General features: G+C 55.0%; 1 protein-coding gene across 1 annotated transcript in view; it reads left to right on the forward strand.

The window, feature by feature from the left end:
• Positions 1-22,150, forward strand: part of ADISSP (adipose secreted signaling protein) — a 34,330-nt gene extending 12,180 nt beyond the window's left edge. Inside the window, exons 2-6 of the mRNA XM_069745092.1 lie at positions 3,402-3,486; positions 3,815-3,957; positions 5,329-5,467; positions 14,921-15,043; positions 21,666-22,150. Of these exons, the coding sequence (XP_069601193.1) occupies positions 3,468-3,486; positions 3,815-3,957; positions 5,329-5,467; positions 14,921-15,043; positions 21,666-21,766 (525 nt within the window). The 5' untranslated portion in view covers positions 3,402-3,467 and the 3' untranslated portion in view covers positions 21,767-22,150. The remainder of the gene's footprint in view (positions 1-3,401; positions 3,487-3,814; positions 3,958-5,328; positions 5,468-14,920; positions 15,044-21,665) is intronic.
• The last annotated feature ends 451 nt before the right edge of the window (positions 22,151-22,601 follow it).

Consider the following 22,601-nt stretch of genomic DNA (forward strand, 5'->3'; position numbering starts at 1 on the left):
ACATCTCCCCCATTACCCGGGGTGACAGCTGGCGATGCAGGGAGGTGTCCTGGAGCTGGGTGCAGCGGGTGCACTGATGCAGGACATCTCCCCCATTACCCGGGGTGACAGCTGGCGATGCAGGGAGGTGTCCTGGAGCTGGGTGCAGCGGGTGCACTGATGCAGGACATCTCCCCCATTACCCGGGGTGACAGCTGGCGATGCAGGGATGTGTCCTGGAGCTGGGTGCAGGGGGTGCACTGATGCAGGACATCTCCCCCATTACCCGGGGTGACAGATGGCGAAGTAGGGAGGTGTCCTGGAGCTGGGTGCAGCGGGTGCACTGATGCAGGACATCTCCCCCATTACCCGGGGTGACAGCTGGCGATGCAGGGAGGTGTCCTGGAGCTGGGTGCAGCGGGTGCACTGATGCAGGACATCTCCCCCATTACCCGGGGTGACAGCTGGCGATGCAGGGATGTGTCCTGGAGCTGGGTGCAGCGGGTGCACTGATGCAGGACATCTCCCCCATTACCCGGGGTGACAGTTGGCGATGCAGGGAGGTGTCCTGGAGCTGGGTGCAGGGGGTGCACTGATGCAGGACATCTCCCTCATTACCTGGAGCGACAGCTGGCGATGCAGGGATGTGTCCTGGAGCTGGGTGCAGGGGGTGCACTGATGCAGGACATCTCCCCCATTACCTGGGGTGACAGCTGGCGATGCAGGGAGGTGTCCTGGAGCTGGGTGCAGTGGGTGCACTGATGCAGGACATCTCCCCCATTACCTGGGGTGACAGCTGGCGATGCAGGGAGGTGTCCTGGAGCTGGGTGCAGGGGGTGCACTGATGCAGGACATCTCCCCCATTACCCGGGGTGACAGCTGGCGATGCAGGGAGGTGTCCTGGAGCTGGGTGCAGCGGGTGCACTGATGCAGGACATCTCCCCCATTACCCGGGGTGACAGCTGGCGATGCAGGGAGGTGTCCTGGAGCTGGGTGCAGGGGGTGCACTGGTGCAGGACATCTCCCCCATTACCTGGGGTGACAGCTGGCGATGCAGGGATGTGTCCTGGAGCTGGGTGCAGTGGGTGCACTGATGCAGGGCATCTCCCTCATTACCTGGAGCGACAGCTGGCGATGCAGGGATGTGTCCTGGAGCTGGGTGCAGTGGGTGCACTGATGCAGGACATCTCCCCCATTACCCGGGGCGACAGCTGGCGATGCAGGGAGGTGTCCTGGAGCTGGGTGCAGCGGGTGCACTGATGCAGGACATCTCCCCCATTACCCGGGGTGACAGCTGGCGATGCAGGGAGGTGTCCTGGAGCTGGGTGCAGGGGGTGCACTGATGCAGGACATCTCCCTCATTACCTGGAGCGACAGCTGGCGATGCAGGGATGTGTCCTGGAGCTGGGTGCAGTGGGTGCACTGATGCAGGACATCTCCCCCATTACCTGGGGTGACAGCTGGCGATGCAGGGAGGTGTCCTGGAGCTGGGTGCAGCGGGTGCACTGATGCAGGACATCTCCCCCATTACCCGGGGTGACAGCTGGCGATGCAGGGAGGTGTCCTGGAGCTGGGTGCAGTGGGTGCACTGATGCAGGACATCTCCCCCATTACCCGGGGTGACAGCTGGCGATGCAGGGAGGTGTCCTGGAGCTGGGTGCAGCGGGTGCACTGATGCAGGACATCTCCCCCATTACCCGGGGTGACAGATGGCGATGCAGGGAGGTGTCCTGGAGCTGGGTGCAGGGGGTGCACTGATGCAGGACATCTCCCCCATTACCTGGGGTGACAGCTGGCGATGCAGGGATGTGTCCTGGAGCTGGGTGCAGGGGGTGCACTGATGCAGGACATCTCCCCCATTACCCGGGGTGACAGCTGGCGATGCAGGGAGGTGTCCTGGAGCTGGGTGCAGCGGGTGCACTGATGCAGGACATCTCCCCCCATTACCCGGGGTGACAGCTGGCGATGCAGGGAGGTGTCCTGGAGCTGGGTGCAGCGGGTGCACTGATGCAGGACATCTCCCCCCATTACCCGGGGCGACAGCTGGCGATGCAGGGAGGTGTCCTGGAGCTGGGTGCAGCGGGTGCACTGATGCAGGACATCTCCCCCATTACCTGGGGTGATAGCTGGCGATGCAGGGAGGTGTCCTGGAGCTGGGTGCAGGGGGTGCACTGATGCAGGACATCTCCCCCATTACCCGGGGTGACAGATGGCGATGCAGGGAGGTGTCCTGGAGCTGGGTGCAGTGGGTGCACTGGTGCAGGACATCTCCCCCATTACCCGGGGTGACAGATGGCGATGCAGGGAGGTGTCCTGGAGCTGGGTGCAGGGGGTGCACTGATGCAGGACATCTCCCCCATTACCTGGGGTGACAGCTGGCGATGCAGGGAGGTGTCCTGGAGCTGGGTGCAGCGGGTGCACTGATGCAGGACATCTCCCCCATTACCTGGGGTGACAGCTGGCGATGCAGGGATGTGTCCTGGAGCTGGGTGCAGCGGGTGCACTGATGCAGGACATCTCCCCCATTACCTGGGGTGACAGCTGGCGATGCAGGGAGGTGTCCTGGAGCTGGGTGCAGCGGGTGCACTGATGCAGGACATCTCCCCCATTACCTGGGGTGACAGCTGGCGATGCAGGGAGGTGTCCTGGAGCTGGGTGCAGGGGGTGCACTGATGCAGGACATCTCCCCCATTACCTGGGGTGACAGCTGGCGATGCAGGGAGGTGTCCTGGAGCTGGGTGCAGGGGGTGCACTGATGCAGGACATCTCCCCCATTACCCGGGGTGACAGCTGGCGATGCAGGGAGGTGTCCTGGAGCTGGGTGCAGTGGGTGCACTGGTGCAGGACATCTCCCCCATTACCCGGGGTGACAGCTGGCGATGCAGGGAGGTGTCCTGGAGCTGGGTGCAGCGGCTGCACTGGTGCAGGGCATCGCTCCCCGGCTGGCACAGGGCAGTGGGGGTGGTGGAGGTGATCTGACGGGTTGTGGTCGGACTCCATGATGCGGCAGTGGCTCTTCTGTGTCTGCTCTGGAGCTTGTGCCGCTTCTCCTGCGCTCGGCCCGGGTGGGCTAAGGATGTCCTTCATGTGCCATTTCAGAGCTTTCAGTCACCTTGGCGGTCACTGTTGTCGGATGGCGCCATTCAGGACTTTAGCGTCAGATGGCGCAGGGTAGGGAGCTGGTGTCCATACTTCTGCAGGTTGGAGGGTAACACCCGTCAGCGGCACGTCCTGGGCCTATGGCAGATCCCTGTCCCTCTGCCCGGTGGCTCCCACAGTTACCTGGTATCGCATCCTCGCCACGTCATGCCATGGGTCCGGACCACCCAGTCAGGGCAGATAGATCCCCGGGTGCAGCTGACACCGTACATCTACCGCTGTAGAGGGGTCCCGTCCCTCCGCTCACCCCTGTGTTTTCTCAGGTACAGGCGCGTGGCCACAATGGGCACCGACTTCTGACGGACTGGAAGGTTTCTCCTGTGCGATCGATGGCTGCAGCTAAGAAAGGTGAGGTGGTCTCCTTCATGTGTGTCATTACCGGTGTCCTGAGCCCCCCGTAGTGTCTGCTCCGCTCAGTCCTCCGCCTGCTGGGATTACACGTATCCGAGCTCCACATCCTCCAAGGGGCCTCATCCACCGTCCTAATGGGGGGTCACTGAGCAGCCGCTGTAATGTGAGCACAGAGCCCCCCAGTCCATGTCCGATCACTGGGTAAGACCGAACTTCCCCTGTTATCACAGCTCCGTCTGCGGGGGGCACCACAGGTGTCTTGCGCTCTGTGTCCCTGTATGTTGTGGCCCCCGATAACCTGATTAGTTGTTTATTTCCTCTCCAGGAGCGAAACCCAAAGTGTCGGGTGTGCGCTTCGCCGCCGGCCTCTCTGGGGAGGGGTCCCACAGCCACGTGCACTTTGAGGAGAAGCTCCACGACTCGGTGGTGATGGTCTCTCGGGAAGACGACGGCCATTACTTAGTCAAGGTACAAGTGACTGACAGCAGAGACGGGTCGGGAGGACGTCCTCCTGGGGATGGGGCGTGCGGGGGTCCCTGTCTTCCCGGGTGTGGGGGGCTTCCGAGGCGGGTCCAGTGTACAGTCCTTGGTGCCGGTGGTACCGGTGTACACCTCGGCGCTGTATCCGAGCCTTCGCTGGTCTCCTGCTGACGCCTCTGTGTGTTGTTCGGAGCTGATTATCCTATTAGGGGAGATTACAGCAGAGCCGAGCGCGCGGCATCCTGGAAATGCTCATTAATCGCAGCCTCTGTTGGTGCGGGCATTGTGCCATGATGCCGAAGTATTGGGCAGACACATTAACCCTTGGCTGCTCGGTCAGTGTACATGTTCACTATCCCATCACTGCCCAGTACATCTGTGGGATGATGGCAGGAGATGATCGCTCCTCGCTTACGTCCCACACAACTTCCCACAAGACGCCATCTGGGAATGTGCGGACGCTGCAGCCCCGGCTGGGGAGGAGATGGAAACACTCAGAATTGTTGTATGTGTCCAAGTGTTCCCCAATTGGTGATGTGGGTGCGGTGCGGCCCTATGCCCAACGTTCACTTTCTAGATGGCTTGGAACGTCTTATCTGACTCACTTGCCATCTCCTTCCCTCCCTTTTTCCTCCTTGTTTCTTTCTCCTTTTTTCCCGCCCCTCTCTCTTGCCTTCCGCTCTTCTCTCTTGCCTTCCGCCCTTCTCTCTTGCCTTCCGCTCTTCTCTCTTGCCTTCCGCTCTTCTCTCTTGCCTTCCGCTCTTCTCTCTTGCCTTCCGCTCTTCTCTCTTGCCTTCCGCTCTTCTCTCTTGCCTTCCGCTCTTCTCTTGCCTTCCGCCCTTCTCTCTTGCCTTCCGCCCTTCTCTCTTGCCTTCCGCCCTTCTCTCTTGCCTTCCGCCCTTCTCTCTTGCCTTCCGCCCTTCTCTCTTGCCTTCCGCCCTTCTCTCTTGCCTTCCGCCCTTCTCTCTTGCCTTCCGCCCTTCTCTCTTGCCTTCCGCCCTTCTCTCTTGCCTTCCGCCCTTCTCTCTTGCCTTCCGCCCTCCTCTCTTGCCTTCCGCCCTTCTCTCTTGCCTTCCGCTCTCCTCTCCTTGCCTTCCGCCCTTCTCTCCTTGCCTTCCGCCCTTCTCTCCTTGCCTTCCGCCCTTCTCTCCTTGCCTTCCGACCTTCTCTCCTTGCCTTCCGACCTTCTCTCCTTGCCTTCCGACCTTCTCTCCTTGCCTTCCGACCTTCTCTCCTTGCCTTCCGACCTTCTCTCCTTGCCTTCCGACCTTCTCTCCTTGCCTTCCGACCTTCTCTCCTTGCCTTCCGACCTTCTCTCCTTGCCTTCCGTGTTTGTTTCTTGCCTTCTTTCCTCTGCAGGTCGGCTTTCTGAAGATCCTCCACAAGTACGAGATCTCATTCACGTTGCCGGCGGTGCAGCGTCTTGGCCGGAATATCTGTGCTGTTCCTCTTCCTAACCTGAACCTCAGAGTGACGGCCATCACCACCCTGCCTGAAGGTGAGACATCCTCCGTCACCACCCATGCGGGCTGCCGTAGACCATGTACCCTCCAGAGACAACATGTGAGACATCTGGGGGTCTGCGGCCAGGTGGGGGCAGCACTGGGCATATGATTAACCCTTGCTTAGCGTACTCCCGGGCTCTTACCGCTGCTTTGCTTGCAGTCAGTGAATACTTCCTTTGCTGACGTTTGTAGATTGAAGCCCCTCTGTGCTGAAGGCAGCAGGCGCACAAGTCCTAAGTGATTGCATGCACTTGCACATTGTAACGAGCCCTCAGCTGTGAGCAGGGTGTTGTCATTGGTTTGGGGTGCTGATGGTGTCGCTCTGTGACAAGGCCATTCTGGCATGTTACAGGTTAAGCTTTGCAGTCCCTGCATGGAACCCAGGATTAATCATTTAAAGGGACGGTGTTGTGTTGCCTTTAAGCAAGGTTTTCACTTTAAGTAACCAACAACTGCTGTGATCTGTCACCGGATGCCGGTGAGATGATGATTTAGTAACCCCCGATACGTGGCCCACTTTATAATAACCACTCCAGCAGGGGGAATTGAGCAAAAAAGAAAAGCCCCTCGGGTCTGAGTAACAAGTAATTGCTGACTATCCTGAGTAATGTGCGCGGCTGCGGCCCCCGTGGGCATGCACACTACTAAGGGCGCAGGGAATGCACTGTCTGGTGTGAAAGCACGCTGTCCTCTATCCCCGGGTGGGCACCGTTCAGACCTGCAGGCTGTAGATCCTCAGACATTGCCGGGGGCCTGCTTATACTGACAGATTATAGTTACCAATAGGTGTCTGTCCTCAGGCCCCCTTCAGCTGCCAATCTCCATGATTAATCTCCTCCTGTTTAGTGTCCGCAGCTCCGAGGCAGAGCTATGTGTCTCCGTAGTCACTGACTGCAATCATTCCCTGTGTGATGCTTTGTGAAGACTCAAATATAAGGTGGGTCAGTGAGTGGAGAGGGGTCGCGTCACATGGTGCCCACTGATATCAGAGGGAAGGAATGAGTATAAGCCTTGGTACTGGAAAGGGGGAGATCTGCATTGTGGTGATGCCCACTGAGCCCCGACCCCGCAGCTCCACCAACAGATATGTTAGAGAGAAGGACTGAATATAGAGGAGCACTGAGAAGGAGGAGATCTGCATTGTGGTGATGCCCACTGAGCCCCGACCCCGCAGCTCCACCAACAGATATGTTAGAGAGAAGGACTGAATATAGAGGAGCACTGAGAAGGAGGAGATCTGCATTGTGGTGATGCCCACTGAGCCCCGACCCCGCAGCTCCACCAGCAGATATGTTAGAGAGAAGGACTGAATATAGAGGAGCACTGAGAAGGAGGAGATCTGCATTGTGGTGATGCCCACTGAGCCCCGACCCCGCAGCTCCACCAGCAGATATGTTAGAGAGAAGGACTGAATATAGAGGGGAGCACTGAGAAGGGGGAGATCTGCATTGTGGTGATGCCCACTGAGCCCCGACCCCGCAGCTCCACCAACAGATATGTTAGAGAGAAGGACTGAATATAGAGGGGAGCACTGAGAAGGGGGAGATCTGCATTGTGGTGATGCCCACTGAGCCCCGACCCCGCAGCTCCACCAGCAGATATGTTAGAGAGAAGGACTGAATATAGAGGAGCACTGAGAAGGAGGAGATCTGCATTGTGGTGATGCCCACTGAGCCCCGACCCCGCAGCTCCACCAGCAGATGTGTGAGAGAAGGACTGAATATAGACAAGAGCACTGAGAAGGGGGAGATCTGCATTGAGGTGATGCCCACTGAGCCCTGACCCCGCAGCTCCACCAGCAGATGTGTGAGAGAAGGACTGAATATAGACAAGAGCACTGAGAAGGGGGAGATCTGCATTGAGGTGATGCCCACTGAGCCCCGACCCCGCAGCTCCACCAGCAGATATGTTAGAGAGAAGGACTGAATATAGAGGAGCACTGAGAAGGAGATCTGCATTGTGGTGATGCCCACTGAGCCCCGACCCCGCAGCTCCACCAGCAGATGTGTGAGAGAGAAGGACTGAATATAGTCGGGAGCACTGAAAAGGGGGAGATCTGCATTGAGGTGATGCCCACTGAGCCCCGACCCCGCAGCTCCACCAACAGATATGTTAGAGAGAAGGACTGAATATAGAGGAGCACTGAGAAGGAGGAGATCTGCATTGTGGTGATGCCCACAGAGCCCTGACCCCGCAGCTCCACCAGCAGATGTGTGAGAGAAGGACTGAATATAGACAAGAGCACTGAGAAGGGGGAGATCTGCATTGAGGTGATGCCCACTGAGCCCCGACCCCGCAGCTCCACCAGCAGATGTGTGAGAGAGAAGGACTGAATATAGAGGGGAGCACTGAGAAGGAGGAGATCTGCATTGTGGTGATGCCCACTGAGCCCCGACCCCGCAGCTCCACCAACAGATATGTTAGAGAGAAGGACTGAATATAGAGGAGCACTGAGAAGGAGGAGATCTGCATTGTGGTGATGCCCACTGAGCCCCGACCCCGCAGCTCCACCAGCAGATGTGTGAGAGAGAAGGACTGAATATAGAGGAGCACTGAGAAGGAGGAGATCTGCATTGTGGTGATGCCCACAGAGCCCCGACCCCGCAGCTCCACCAACAGATATGTTAGAGAGAAGGACTGAATATAGAGGAGCACTGAGAAGGAGGAGATCTGCATTGTGGTGATGCCCACTGAGCCCCGACCCCGCAGCTCCACCAGCAGATATGTTAGAGAGAAGGACTGAATATAGAGGAGCACTGAAAAGGGGGAGATCTGCATTGTGGTGATGCCCACTGAGCTCCGACCCCGCAGCTCCACCAACAGATGTGTGAGAGAAGGACTGAATATAGACAGGAGCACTGAGAAGGAGGAGATCTGCATTGTGGTGATGCCCACTGAGCCCCGACAGCTCCACCAGCAGATATGTTAGAGAGAAGGACTGAATATAGAGGAGCACTGAAAAGGGGGAGATCTGCATTGTGGTGATGCCCACTGAGCCCCGACCCCGCAGCTCCACCAGCAGATGTGTTAGAGAGAAGGACTGAATATAGAGGGGAGCACTGAGAAGGGGGAGATCTGCATTGTGGTGATGCCCACTGAGCCCCGACCCCGCAGCTCCACCAGCAGATATGTTAGAGAGAAGGACTGAATATAGTCGGGAGCACTGAAAAGGGGGAGATCTGCATTGAGGTGATGCCCACTGAGCCCCGACCCCGCAGCTCCACCAACAGATATGTTAGAGAGAAGGACTGAATATAGAGGAGCACTGAGAAGGAGGAGATCTGCATTGTGGTGATGCCCACAGAGCCCCGACCCCGCAGCTCCACCAGCAGATGTGTGAGAGAAGGACTGAATATAGAGGAGCACTGAGAAGGAGGAGATCTGCATTGTGGTGATGCCCACTGAGCCCCGACCCCGCAGCTCCACCAGCAGATATGTTAGAGAGAAGGACTGAATATAGAGGAGCACTGAAAAGGGGGAGATCTGCATTGTGGTGATGCCCACTGAGCTCCGACCCCGCAGCTCCACCAACAGATGTGTGAGAGAAGGACTGAATATAGACAGGAGCACTGAGAAGGAGGAGATCTGCATTGTGGTGATGCCCACTGAGCCCCGACCCCACAGCTCCACCAGCAGATATGTTAGAGAGAAGGACTGAATATAGAGGAGCACTGAGAAGGAGGAGATCTGCATTGTGGTGATGCCCACTGAGCCCCGACAGCTCCACCAGCAGATATGTTAGAGAGAAGGACTGAATATAGAGGAGCACTGAAAAGGGGGAGATCTGCATTGTGGTGATGCCCACTGAGCCCCGACCCCGCAGCTCCACCAGCAGATGTGTTAGAGAGAAGGACTGAATATAGAGGGGAGCACTGAGAAGGGGGAGATCTGCATTGTGGTGATGCCCACTGAGCCCCGACCCCGCAGCTCCACCAGCAGATATGTTAGAGAGAAGGACTGAATATAGAGGGGAGCACTGAGAAGGGGGAGATCTGCATTGTGGTGATGCCCACTGAGCCCCGACCCCGCAGCTCCACCAGCAGATATGTTGTAAGGACTGAATATAGACGGAAGATCTGCATTGAGGTGATGCCCACTGAGCCCCGACAGCTCCACCAGAAACAAGTAAACTCACGACTGTGATAACGACGGACACCAGCACCGTGTTCAATGGGCCTCTCCTCCAGACAAAGCAGCATGGAGCTAAATAAAGAGCATGGGTATCGTTGAGAAGCAGCCACCACATTACAATAAATCTTCACACATCACCCGTATGTCATCGGTCCCGCAGCCGGGAGATATTTCTGAGTCCATAGTCCGTGCTGTTAGCAGTTGTTCATTCCGGCATCCGGTGAAGATGCGCAGAGCCGCACACCGACCTCCGGAGTCTTCACCGGCAGTCGGGATGGACTGTGATGTGCGACCCCAGAGCTGGGCAAGCTACAGGCGAATGATGTACTCCATTAGAGAAATGTGTGGGCGTCTCACCCTCGGGGTGGGTCTGTTTTGGCTTGTGCTTGCTGTAGGATGAGGGTTCTGGTTCTCATTATCCAGGGATGATCCCAGTCCATGACCAGCCGCTGCTGACTCCTCTGATTGTGGACAGTGACCGGGGCGAGACGCTGTCTTCTATTGGGGGCACAGATCTGCTATTGGTCAGAGCCTCCACTTTAAGTTGTAGGGCTCCTGACAGCCCCATAGTCTTGTATGTGGCCCTTTGGGGGGATGATGTGGGTGTAGTCGTATAGTGGTCAGTGATGGACACCTTGCCTCCGTCTCATCGTGTACAGTAATGACTGCGGTGCGGGGATCCGCTCTCAGACATTTACAGACTCATTAGAGAATCTGCACTCAGCGGCAAATGGGAAAGTAAGTGAATTATTGCCTGTCTGGAGCTGCCGCCCACTGCCCAAGTCTCTGCATTTAGTTTTTGTATCAACCCTGACACAATTGTAAAGTCATTGTGCCTCCACCCCAAGGACTGTGGGGGTCCTTCACCCTCGCCCTGCGGGGGTCCTCCACCCTCGCCCTGCGCCGTCTCTCCACTGCTGTCTTACTGTACCAGCGTGACCTTGACATCCAAAGGGAAATCTCAGGAGCCCCTACAACTTCCCGATCGCCCCATAGCGGCTCAGTGCTGGCAGATGGCATGTCTCCGGGGGAGTCATACAGGATGGGGGGCACCGTGCCTGAAAACATACCGTAATAGGATATTGACTTTTTCGCAGTCGTATGAAATCTGTGATTTCTTCCACTTTCCAGTTAGGAGATTAACGACTCTGTACATCACTTTCTGGAAATGAGTGGGCTTGTTACATAAATGACTGGATGACCCCACTCCTTATATACCGCCTCCTCCTCCCCGGCTGCCACCCACCTCTCTCCTTGTATACCGCCTCTTCGCCTGCCCCCAACCTCCTCTCCTTGTATCGCCTGCCCCAACCTCTCTCCTTGTATACCGCCTCCTCCTCGCCTGTCCCCCACCTCTCTCCTTGTATACCGCCTCCTCCTCCTCGCTGCCCCAACCACTTCTCCTCTTACATAACACCTCCTCACCTGCTCCCCACCTCTCTCCTTGTATACCGCCTCCTCCTCCTCGCCTGCCCCCACCTCTCTCCTTGTATAACGCCTCCTCATCTGCTCCCCACCCCTCTCCTTGTATACCGCCTCCTCCTCCTCGCCTGCTCCCCACCCCTCTCCTTGTATACCACCGCCTCCTCCTCACCTGCTCCCCACCTCTCTCCTTGTATACCGCCTCCTCCTCGCCTGCCCCCACCTTTCTCCTTGTATAACGCCTCCTCACCTGCTCCCCACCCCTCTCCTTGTATACCACCTCCTCACCTGCTCCCCACCTCTCTCCTTGTATACCACCGTCTCCTCATCGCTCTCTTGTATACCGCCGTCTCCTCCTCGCTCTCTCCTTGTATACCGCCTCCTCCTCGCCTGCTCCCGACCTCTCTCCTTGTATCCTGCCTGCTCCCCACCTCTCTTGTATACCGCCTCCTCCTCGCCTGCTCTCCACCTCTCTCCTTCAATACTGCCTCCTCCTCGCCTGCTCCCCACCTCTATCCTTGTATACCGCCTCCTCCTCTTTGCCTGCCCCCCACAACTCTACTTGTATACTGCCTCCTCCTCGCCTGCTCCCCACCCCTCTCCTTGTATACCGCCTCCTCGCCTGCTCCCCACCCCTCTCCTTGTATACCGCCTCCTCGCCTGCCCCCCACCTCTCTCCTTGTATACCGCCTCCTCCTCCTCGCCTGCCCCCACCTTTCTCCTTGTATAACGCCTCCTCACCTGCTCCCCACCCCTCTCCTTGTATACCACCTCCTCACCTGCTCCCCACCTCTCTCCTTGTATAGCGCCGTCTCCTCCTCGCTCTCTCCTTGTATACCGCCTCCTCCTCCTCGCCTGCCCCCACCTCTCTCCTTGTATAACGCCTCCTCACCTGCTCCCCACCCCTCTCCTTGTATACCACCTCCTCCTCCTCACCTGCTCCCCACCTCTCTCCTTGTATACCGCCTCCTCCTCCTCGCCTGCCCCCACCTTTCTCCTTGTATAACGCCTCCTCACCTGCTCCCCACCCCTCTCCTTGTATACCATCTCCTCACCTGCTCCCCACCTCTCTCCTTGTATACCGCCGTCTCCTCCTCGCTCTCTTCTTGTATACCGCCGTCTCCTCCTCGCTCTCTTCTTGTATACCGCCATCTCCTCCTCGCTCTCTCCTTGTATACCGCCTCCTCCTCGCCTGCTCCCGACCTCTCTCCTTGAATACTGCCTCCTCCTCGCCTGCTCCCCACCCCTCTCCTTGTATACCGCCTCCTCGCCTGCCCCCCCACCTCTCTCCTTGTATACCGCCGTCTCCTCCTCGCTCTCTCCTTGTATACCGCCTCCTCGCCTGCCCTCACCTCTCTCCTTGTATCCTGCCTGCTCCCCACCTCTCTTGTATACCGCCTCCTCCTCGCCTGCTCTCCACCTCTCTCCTTCAATACTGCCTCCTCCTCGCCTGCTCCCCACCCCTCTCCTTGTATACCGCCTCCTCGCCTGCTCCCCACCCCTCTCCTTGTATACCGCCTCCTCGCCTGCTCCCCACCCCTCTCCTTGTATACCGCCTCCTCGCCTGCCCCCCACCTCTCTCCTTGTATACCGCCTCCTCCTCGCCTGCTCCCCACCCCTTTCCTTGTGTACCGCCTCCTCACCTGCCCCCCACCTCTCTCCTTGTATACCGCCGTCTCCTCCTCGCCTGCTCCCCACCTCTCTCCTTGTATACCGCCTCCTCGCCTGCCCCCACCCCTCTCCTTGTATACTGCCTGCTCCCCCCCTCTCTCCTTGTATACTGCCTCCTCGCCTGCTCCCCCCCTCTCTCCTTGTATACTGCCTCCTCGCCTGCTCCCCACCTCTCGCCTTGTATGTCCCCTCTTCCTCGCCAGTCCCCCACCTCTCGCCTTGTATATCGCCTCCTCCTCGCCTATCCCCCACCTCTCGCCTTGTATACCGCCTCCTCCTCCTTGCCTGTCCATCACCTCTCTCCTTGTATACCGCCTCCTCGCCTGCTCCCCACCTCTCTCCTTATATATTGCCTCCTCCTCTCCTGTCCCCCACCTTTCTCCTTGTATATAGCCGCCTCCTCGCCTGCTCCCTACTTCTCCTTGTATACCGCCTCCTCCTCGCTTGTCCCCCACCTCTTTCCTTTTATACCGCCTCCTCCTCGCCTGCTCCCCACCTCTCTCCTTGTATACTGCCTACTCCTCGCCTGCTCCCCACCTCTCTTTGTATACTGCCTCCTCCGTGCCTGTCCCCCTCCTCTCTCCTTGTATACCGCCTCCTCCTCGCCTTTCCCCCACCTATCTCCTTGTATATCGGCTGCTCCTCTCCTGTTCCCCACCTCTCTCCTTATATACCGCCTCCTCCTCGCCTGTCCCCCACCTATCTCCTTGTATATCGGCTGCTCCTCTCCTGTTCCCCACCTCTCTCCTTATATACCGCCTGCTCCCCACCTCTCTCCTTGTATACCGGCTGCTCCTCGCCTGTCCCCCACCTCTCTTCTTGTATACCGCCTCCTCCTCGCCTGTCGCCCACCTCTCTCCTTATATACCGCCTGCTCCCCACCTCTCTCCTTGTATATCGGCTGCTCCTCGCCTGTCCCCCACCTCTCTCCTTGTATACCGCCTCCTCCTCACCTGTCCCCCACCTCTCTCCTTGTATACCGGCTGCTCCTCGCCTGTCCCCCACCTCTCTCCTTATATACCGCCTGCTCCCCACCTCTCTCCTTGTATACCGGATGCTCCCTGCTGCCCTGTTACTTTGGCTATGTTCCTGTGCTCAGTCTCTCTCCTGCCGTCTGTTCCCAGCGTTCCGCTCGTCCTCGTTTCCAGCTGCAGATTGTGATCTCTTCAGATGAATGAGGCTGATTTCTGCAGTGACAGCGGATGGGAGCATAAAAATACCAAATATCTCTGCTTGTTAAAGGAACAGCGCTCTAGAAACTGGAGACAGTCCGCTGTGGTCGCCGGATTGTTACCGATGATGTATGACACGGTGATATCAGCAGTGAGGATGGCTTCGGGTGTGGGTGTATGATGCTGGGGGGATAGCACTGTGTGCTGGTGTATGATGTTGAGGGGGATAGCATTGGGTGCTGGGGGAATGGCATCGGGCGCGTGTATATGATGCTGGGGGGTGGCATTGGGCGCGTGTATATGATGCTGGGGGGATGGCATTAGGCAAAGGTGTATGATGCTGGGGGGAGATGGCATTGGGTGTATGATGCTGGGGGGAGATGGCATTGGGTGTATGATGCTGGGGGGAGATGGCATCGGGTGTATGATGCTGGAGGGGGGAGATGGCATCGGGTGTATGATGCTGGAGGGGGGAGATGGCATCGGGTGTATGATGCTGGAGGGGGGAGATGGCATCGGGTGTATGATGCCGGAGGGGGGGAGATGGCAGCGGGTGTATGATGCCGGAGGGGGGGAGATGGCAGCGGGTGTATGATGGAGGGGGGAGATGGCAGCGGGTGTATGATGCCGGAGGGGGGTGATGGCAGCGGGTGTATGATGCCGGAGGGGGGGAGATGGCAGCGGGTGTATGATGCCGGAGGGGGGGAGATGGCAGCGGGTGTATGATGCAGGAGGGGTGAGATGGCAGCGGGTGTATGATGGAGGGGGGAGATGGCAGCGGGTGTATGATGCTGGAGGGGGGTGAGATGGCAGCGGGTGTATGATGCCGGAGGGGGGAGATGGCAGCGGGTGTATGGTGCTGGGGTGAGATGGCGTCGGGTGTGGAATACCGTTGGTATATGTACACTCATATTGCTTTACCACGGGGTCTTAAGAATGCCCGCCGGCTCCCCCCTTGCCTCTCACCCGTCTCACCCTCCCGTTACTGGAATTCTCAGGAGGCCTCTCCGTTGCTGCAGGTTCTCGCCTGATCTCGTCATTTCTCCACAGGACACGGCATCACATGTGAGTACACGGCTCATAAAGAAGGCGTCCTAAGGGAAGAGATGGTACTGGCCAGCGAAACGAGCGCCAAGACTCTGGTCAAGGTGGTGGTGCAGGCGCGGGTGCTGGGTAAGTTCCTCCCCCCACGGTCATTAGTGTAATAGCCTACTGTAGAGGCCCTGACGAGCCTGAAATGTGATTACCACCTGTCCATTGCTGCCCCTTCCGGCTCCGTGTCCTGTGACTCCACTCGCCCTAAAGTGACCTTGACGTATCACCACATTTATAGTGAGTGTATAGTATGTGAGCTGGGGGGCGATGGAAGTGATCCACTGTACATGGGCCGGGGGCGATGGGAGGGATCCACTGTACGTGGGCCGGGGGCGATGGGAGGGATCCACTGTACGTGGACCAGGGGCCGATGGGAGGGATCCACTGTACGTGGACCAGGGGCAATGGGAGGGGTCACCCTTTGTTTTGTTTATGTACTGTGACTAGTCACTTTTCACAGCCAAGCCGTAAGTCAGGATAGTCAAGAAGAGCAAGGTCAGAAGCCAGGAGGGTACGTTATAAACAGAAGGAAGAGACAAAAGAATAGTGAGGTAACGTTCCGAGGTCAGAATACCAGGAGGATAGCGGATCAAAGCAGACGGGGTTAAACAGACGGATGGTCAGAACGAAGTCCAAGGTCGGGCAACGAAATATCAACATACAGAGCTCAAGGTACAGAGGGAAAAAAAACACTACCTGAATGTATGTCTGGCAGAGGTCTGGAAGAAACCGTTAAGGAGCATGGCAATCACCTGGGATAATGAACACTTGGAGACAGCCAGCACCTCCTAGTCTTAGATTGGATAGTTGAGTTGTCAATAAACGCACTGACAGCTTCAGCACACCCCTGAACCAGATTGGATGACTGTGCTGTCTGTAACTGCATCCCAGACACTGAGGGGTGTAACCGTAGTAGTGCCCCCTCTTCTTGGGTGAGACCGGTTCTCCAGACTTCCTGGGAAATTATAGATGGAAGGCCCTGACTAACCGATCAGCCTTCACTTTTTGAGCAGGGCCCAGGATCTCTCCTGTGGTCCTTATCCCCTCCAGTGGATGAGGTATTGGAGGGGGTTACGGACCCTCAGAGAATCCACAACCCTCTGAACCTCATACTCCATGCCACCTACTGAACCTGGAGGAGGTAGGGATGAGGGAGACAATGCAGAAGGGACAAACTCCTTTAATAGGGATTTATGGAATACGTTGGGGATGCAACTGGATGGAGGAAGATTTCATCTAAATGCCAACGGATTGACCACCTCTACGATCTCATATGGAGCGATAAACTTTGGACCCAACTTCACCGACAGTACTTTAGGTTTAATGTTCCTAGATGACAACCAAACCTTATCCCCAATCTTAACCCACCAAACATCTTCTATTGGCCTCCGTTTTTTCAGAATTTGAGTAGTCCGAATATTCTTTTGAACCTCCCTCCAGACATCCCGAATTCTCTACACTGCAACCTCCTCCCCAGGGAATTCAGAACTAATTCTAGAAAATTCACCAAAATGAGGATGAAAACCAAAATTACAGAAGACCAGTGAGGTTCCGGTCGATTCATTTACTCGACTGTTAAAGGCAAACTCAGCGAGAGGTAAAAAAGACAAAGACCTGTCCTCTTGCTGAGCTGCCACAAAGGACCTTAAAATTTGTTCCAAAGATGGATTTGCCCTATCGGTCTGACCGTTGGTTTCAGGGTGGTAAGCAGAAGAAAATGAGAAGTCAATGCCGAATTGATCAGCTACCACCCAGATAGCAGTTTTCCCATCAGACAGAGGCAAATCCGTAATGAACTTAATGGACAAATGAGTCCTTGGTCTTTCTGCTGTTGGCAGTGGAGCCAATTCCACAATTAACGTTTCTTGGAAATCAGGTTGGATTAGAATGGGTGCGGACATAAAATACTTTTAATCTTTCAAAAGCCCTGATAGCACCCGGTGACCAAATCTTGAGATTCGGCCCACTTACATGTAAGATCAGTAAGTGGTTTAGCAATCTGAGAAAACCCCTTGATACTTTTTACTATAATAGTTGGCGAATCCTAGAAAATGCTGAAAAGCCTTAAAGGGACACTGTCACCTGGATTTGGAGGGAACAATCTTCAGCCATGGAGGCGGGGTTTTTGATTCACCCTTTCCTTACCCGCTGGCTGCATGCTGGCTGCAATCTTGGATTGAAGTTCATTCTCTGTCCTCCATAGTACACGCCTGCGCAAGGCAAGATTGCCTCCATGGCTGAAGATTGTTCCCTCCAAATTCAGGTGACCGTGTCCCTTTAAGATCTCGAGGTTGAACCCAATCAATTATGGCCTGCACCTTTCCAGGGTCCATGATAAAAACCAAGAATAAAATTTCCAGAACAGAAAAAAACAGATTTATCTAATTTAGCAAACAAAAAAATTTTCCTCAATCTCTGTAACCCGACACGGACTTGTTCCTGGTGAGTGTCCAAATCTGGCGAGAATATTAGACTCTCATCCAGGTGAATCACGATATATCTTCCAATGCAATCAGAGAAAATATAATTCATAAAATTCTGAAACACAGCAGGTGCATTGGATAATTCGAAAGGCATGACAAGGTTTTCAAATAGACCCTCAGACGTTAAAAACGCCATTTTCCACTCATCACCCTTCTGGATGTGTATCAAATTGTAGAACCCTCTAAGATCAAGTTTAGAAAACACCCTGGCGCCCAGAAGCTGATTATGTAGGTCGGGGGTGAGTGGAAGTCCTCAGTATTTTTAACCATGATCTTGTTAAGTTCTCGGAAATCAAGGCAAGGAGAGACCCCCACCTTTCTTTTTAACAAAGAAAAATCCAGCAGCTGTAGGGGAGGAGGAAGGACGGATCTGACCCTTCCTTAAACTTTTGATAACCTATTCTTTCATGGCGGTCCGTTCAGGCCCTGACATATTGTAATGGCGAGCTTTAGGCAATCTGGCGCTAGGATTAAGGTCAATGGCCCAATCGTAGGGATGATGAGGAGGTAGTATCTCTGCCTCTTTTTCCAAGAACACATCTCTAGACTTGAACAAATTTTTCGCCAGGGAATATTGTATTTGCAATATTCGCCGAATGCCATTGGCGTTAATGGGGGGTAGAAATGATCTAATATGTTCGGAAACTATCGTCATGCATAAATTTGGCACAAATAGAGTACCAATATGGCAAATAGGGATTTGGCGATCAGTTCCGAACATATTCGCTCATCTCTAAACATCTCCGAATTCCTTCAGGTACCTTGGAAGACCCTTCAGACTAGTGGAGCATACGATTTGTATGTTTTTTTTTTTTTTTTTTTTTTTTTTTTTTTTTATTTTAGACATTTCTTGTAACAATTGGGACTCCATTTCACAATCTCCTTCTGACCTCCGTTAATAACTGGATTGTGAATCTGCAACCATGGAACTTTCAGTACCAAGCAAGCAGGTAAATTATCCAACACAAAACAGGAGCTGGATTCAGAGTGGAGTGCTCCCGCTTGGAGAGTGAAATCCACCATTGCTCTCTTCCCCAAATTTTAAGCCAATGTACCGGTAGTCGTGTCAAGGGCGGTGATTTGAATGGGTCTTTCTAAACTGTTCCTTACCCTAACTTCAAAACCAGTCCTGAATCAATAAAGTTAACATCAGACTCAGTCATTGAACGCCAATGTTAACACCGTATTCATCAGTACTTTATCAGAGGATGAAAAAGGTACCTGGGAGTCTGTGTGACCTCCTCGGCTGTCACTCAGACTCAGATGTTCTCCCGATCGTTTGATAGCTTGAGAATGAGTTGGGCAATTCTTAATAAAATGTCCAGAGAGACTACAGTATAGACAGACCAAGATCTTGTCTACATCTTCTCTCCGCAAAATGAAGACCAGCAACTCTAACCTCTAATGGTTCCATCTTGGATAAATGGACCTGCTCTGGTAAAGTATAATGAGCTGCCTACTGTTCACAGCGTCTTTTGTGGATTCTGCGGTCTATTCGTATGGCCTTAGTCATTGCATCCACCAGAGAGCAAGGGACGTCATGAAGGACCAGAGCATCCTTGAGGTTTTTGAAAAGGCCTTTTTGGAACTGGCACCTGAGAGCAGCATTGTTCCATAGAGCTTCGGTGGACCACTCGATACAGTAGTCCTCAGCTGTGCGACCACTCCCTATCCCATGTGCCAGGTTCATAATCTTAGCCTCAGCTACCTGGATTTTGTTGGGTTCTTCATATATCAGACCTAAACTGTCAAAGGGGTCAAAAGCAAACTGTTCTGGGGCCAAAGAAAATGTTCAAGTCTGAGGACCTCCTCGCAGTAGGGACATGATTATTCCCACCTACTGGAACTCCTACCCTGACGACCGGGGGTGCAGGGTAAAAAATAACCTACATCTCTCCCTGAATACCATAAACTGGTCTTTCTCTCCCAAAAATTTATCAGGGTTGGATATTAAAGGTTTGGGAGAGACCAACTTTACATCAGAGGGTACTGACGTTACAGCCACTGCTGGCGGTGGAGGGCTGTAGGTTGTCTTTATCAAATTATTTCAGATCCTGCAACTGATATTGCGATGACTTAAGACTCTGCCCTTCCTTAGGGTACCGTCACACAGTCCCATTTCGATCGCTACGACGGTACGATTCGTGACGTTCCAGCGATATCCATACGATATCGCTGTGTCTGACACGCAGCAGCGATCAGGGATCCTGCTGAGAATCGTACGTCGTAGCAGATCGCATGGAACATTCTTTCGTCGCTGGATCTTCCGCTGGCATCGCTAGATCGGTGTGTGTGACACCGATCTAGCGATGCGTTCGCTTGTAACCAGGGTAAACATCGGGTTACTAAGCGCGGTTCTGTACCCTGTTCTGTACGATGTTTACCCTGGTTACAAGCGTAAATGTAAAAAAAAACAAACAGCACATACTTACATTCTGGTGTCCGTCAGGTCCCTTGCCTTCTGCTTCCCTCTGCTTCCCGCACTCACTGACTGCCGGCCGTAAAGTGAAAGCAGAGCACAGCGGTGACGTATGCTGTACTTTCACTTTCACTTTACGGCCGGCAGTGAGTGCGGGAAGCAGACGGCAAGGGACCTGACGGACACCAGAATGTAAGTATGTGCTGTTTGTTTTTTTTTTTACGCTGGTAACCAGGGTAAACATCGGGTTACTAAGCACGGTCCTGCGCTTAGTAACCCGATGTTTACCCTGGTTACCTGGGGACCTCGGCATCGTTGGTCGCTGGAGAGCTGTCTGTGTGACAGCTCTCCAGCGACCACACTACGATTTACCTACGATCACGGCCAGGTCGTATCGCTGGTCGTGATCGTAGGTAAATCGTATAGTGTGACGGTCCCCCTAGCCAGATCCTGAGTCATCTGCGTCAAAATCGCCACCTGGTTACAAAGCGTGTGAACAGGCTCCATACTGGCTAAAAAGAAAAATGTATTGGCCAGACACAATGTGACGCTAGTCACTTCTCACGGCCAACCCGTGAATCAGGATAGTCAAGGAGTTAAAGGTCAGAAGCCGGTGGGGGGGGGGGGGGGGATGTCATAAACAGAAGGAAGAGACGAGCGTATTCAGGTAACATTCTGAGGTCAGAATAACTGGAGGTTGCGGATCAGATCAGAAGGGGGTTACACAGATGGATGGTCAGAATGAGGTCCAAGGTCAGGCAATGAAAGATCAACATATAGAACGCCAGGAAACAAACCACACTAGCTGAATGTTCATCTGGCAGAGGTCTGGAAGAAACAGCTCAGCTAAGGAGCATGGCAAGCACCTGGGTTAATGAACACTTAGAGACAGCCAGCGCCTCCCAGTCTCAGATAGAACAGTTGAGCTGTCAAACACATCGACAGCTTCAGCGCACCCTGTTAACAGATGTTGGATGGCTGAGCTGTCAATAACGGCATGCCAGACACACTGAGGGGTGGAACCGTGACATGTACATTGCAGTTGTGAGATCTGGGATCTTATTATTTATGTGACAGAACGCAGGATCTGTCTGGTTCATGATAAACCAATACTTTAATGGTCTGACCGAAGAAAGTGGTGGTCCTCCTACCACACAATACATGCTGGTTCTGGTAGTTCTACATCAGCCAGAGTGTATTGATCTGACACTATTTCATTAGGTGCCCATACATTATATGTGAATGACTAACTTTCATGACCCTCACGATACACATGGATGCTCTCCTCAACCGAACGTTCATGTGTTTTCCTTCCTCTCTCCCCATCCTTTCCTCCCCTTCCCGTCCTTTCCTTCCTTGCTCTGCTCGCCCCGTCCCTTCCTTGCTCTGCTCGCCCCGTCCCTTCCTTGCTCTGCTCGCCCCGTCCCTTCCTTGCTCTGCTCGCCCCGTCCCTTCCTTGCTCTGCTCGCCCCGTCCCTTCCTTGCTCTGCTCGCCCCGTCCCTTCCTTGCTCTGCTCGCCCCGTCCCTTCCTTGCTCTGCTCGCCCCGTCCCTTCCTTGCTCTGCTCGCCCCGTCCCTTCCTTGCTCTGCTCGCCCCGTCCCTTCCTTGCTCTGCTCGCCCCGTCCCTTCCTTGCTCTGCTCGCCCCGTCCCTTCCTTGCTCTGCTCGCCCCGTCCCTTCCTTGCTCTGCTCGCCCCGTCCCTTCCTTGCTCTGCTCGCCCCGTCCCTTCCTTGCTCTGCTCGCCCCGTCCCTTCCTTCTTTGCCTAGCTCACCTGTCTCTTCCTCTTCTTGTTGCAGACCGCCATCACGGCACTCCGATGCTACTGGAGGGAGTGCGATGTGTCGGGGCCGAGACGGAGTACGACTCTGAGCAGAGTGACTGGCACGGCTTTGACTGATGCCGCCGGTGGAGGACAGACAGGCGCCCTCTCTGTGCCGCACTACTTCTCACACCTTTAGCCATCAAGATCGTAGGGATTAGATGGATCCGATTACCCGGATGGTGGCTCTAAGCCTCGGTGAGGAGGAGGGTCTGTGCACTCCAGCTGAGATTGTCAGCGTCTGGGGGGGGTGCGGCCAGGATGGACCCTACGGCCTTGTGCCCTCACTTCTCTGCTGTGTGTGAGCCTGTCCCTTCCCTTATACCTTGCTCCTCTCGCTCGCCCTCTGTCGGTGTGTTGCTTCCGGTGCTCCCGCAGGTACGGTGACGCGAGACCCGTCGTCTGCTGATCCAGAATGTACAAGAAGTGAGAATCCAGAATAAAATTATTTATTTTTGAGAATTTCGCCTGTCATCAGCAGTGGGGCAGTACGCCGTTGTGCAGGGTACGTGTCGCCAGGGTTCCCGTGGCACAGCAGAGACCATCTGTATTCTGCCCCTTGTGCCATATGTAGATGTCTGTATGGTTCAGTTATAAGGGTGGTAATGGGGTCCGTAGATGGGCCAGACCCCGCCGGAGCTTAGCAGAGATTTCCGTACAGCACAGGGTGTGTAGTTTTCATCATTCTGGTCCCAACGAGATCTGTTCTCGGAACCCACGGTATTCTCGTCATTGGGGCTATAGGAGGAAGCTGCCTCCCATACTGTTTGTGTCAGGGTACATATTGGGGAAGGGGGCAGGAGGCCGCAGAGGTAACGGAAGTTTTAGCAGTCAGGTCCCAATAGGGGCAGCTCCTCTGTGGGATCAAGATGGAAGAATCTCCTGCAGTGGGAGTGATAGTATCATCCTCACT

The sequence above is a fragment of the Ranitomeya imitator genome, chromosome 1 (genome assembly GCF_032444005.1).
Source record: "Ranitomeya imitator isolate aRanImi1 chromosome 1, aRanImi1.pri, whole genome shotgun sequence".
Lineage (NCBI taxonomy): Eukaryota > Metazoa > Chordata > Amphibia > Anura > Dendrobatidae > Ranitomeya > Ranitomeya imitator.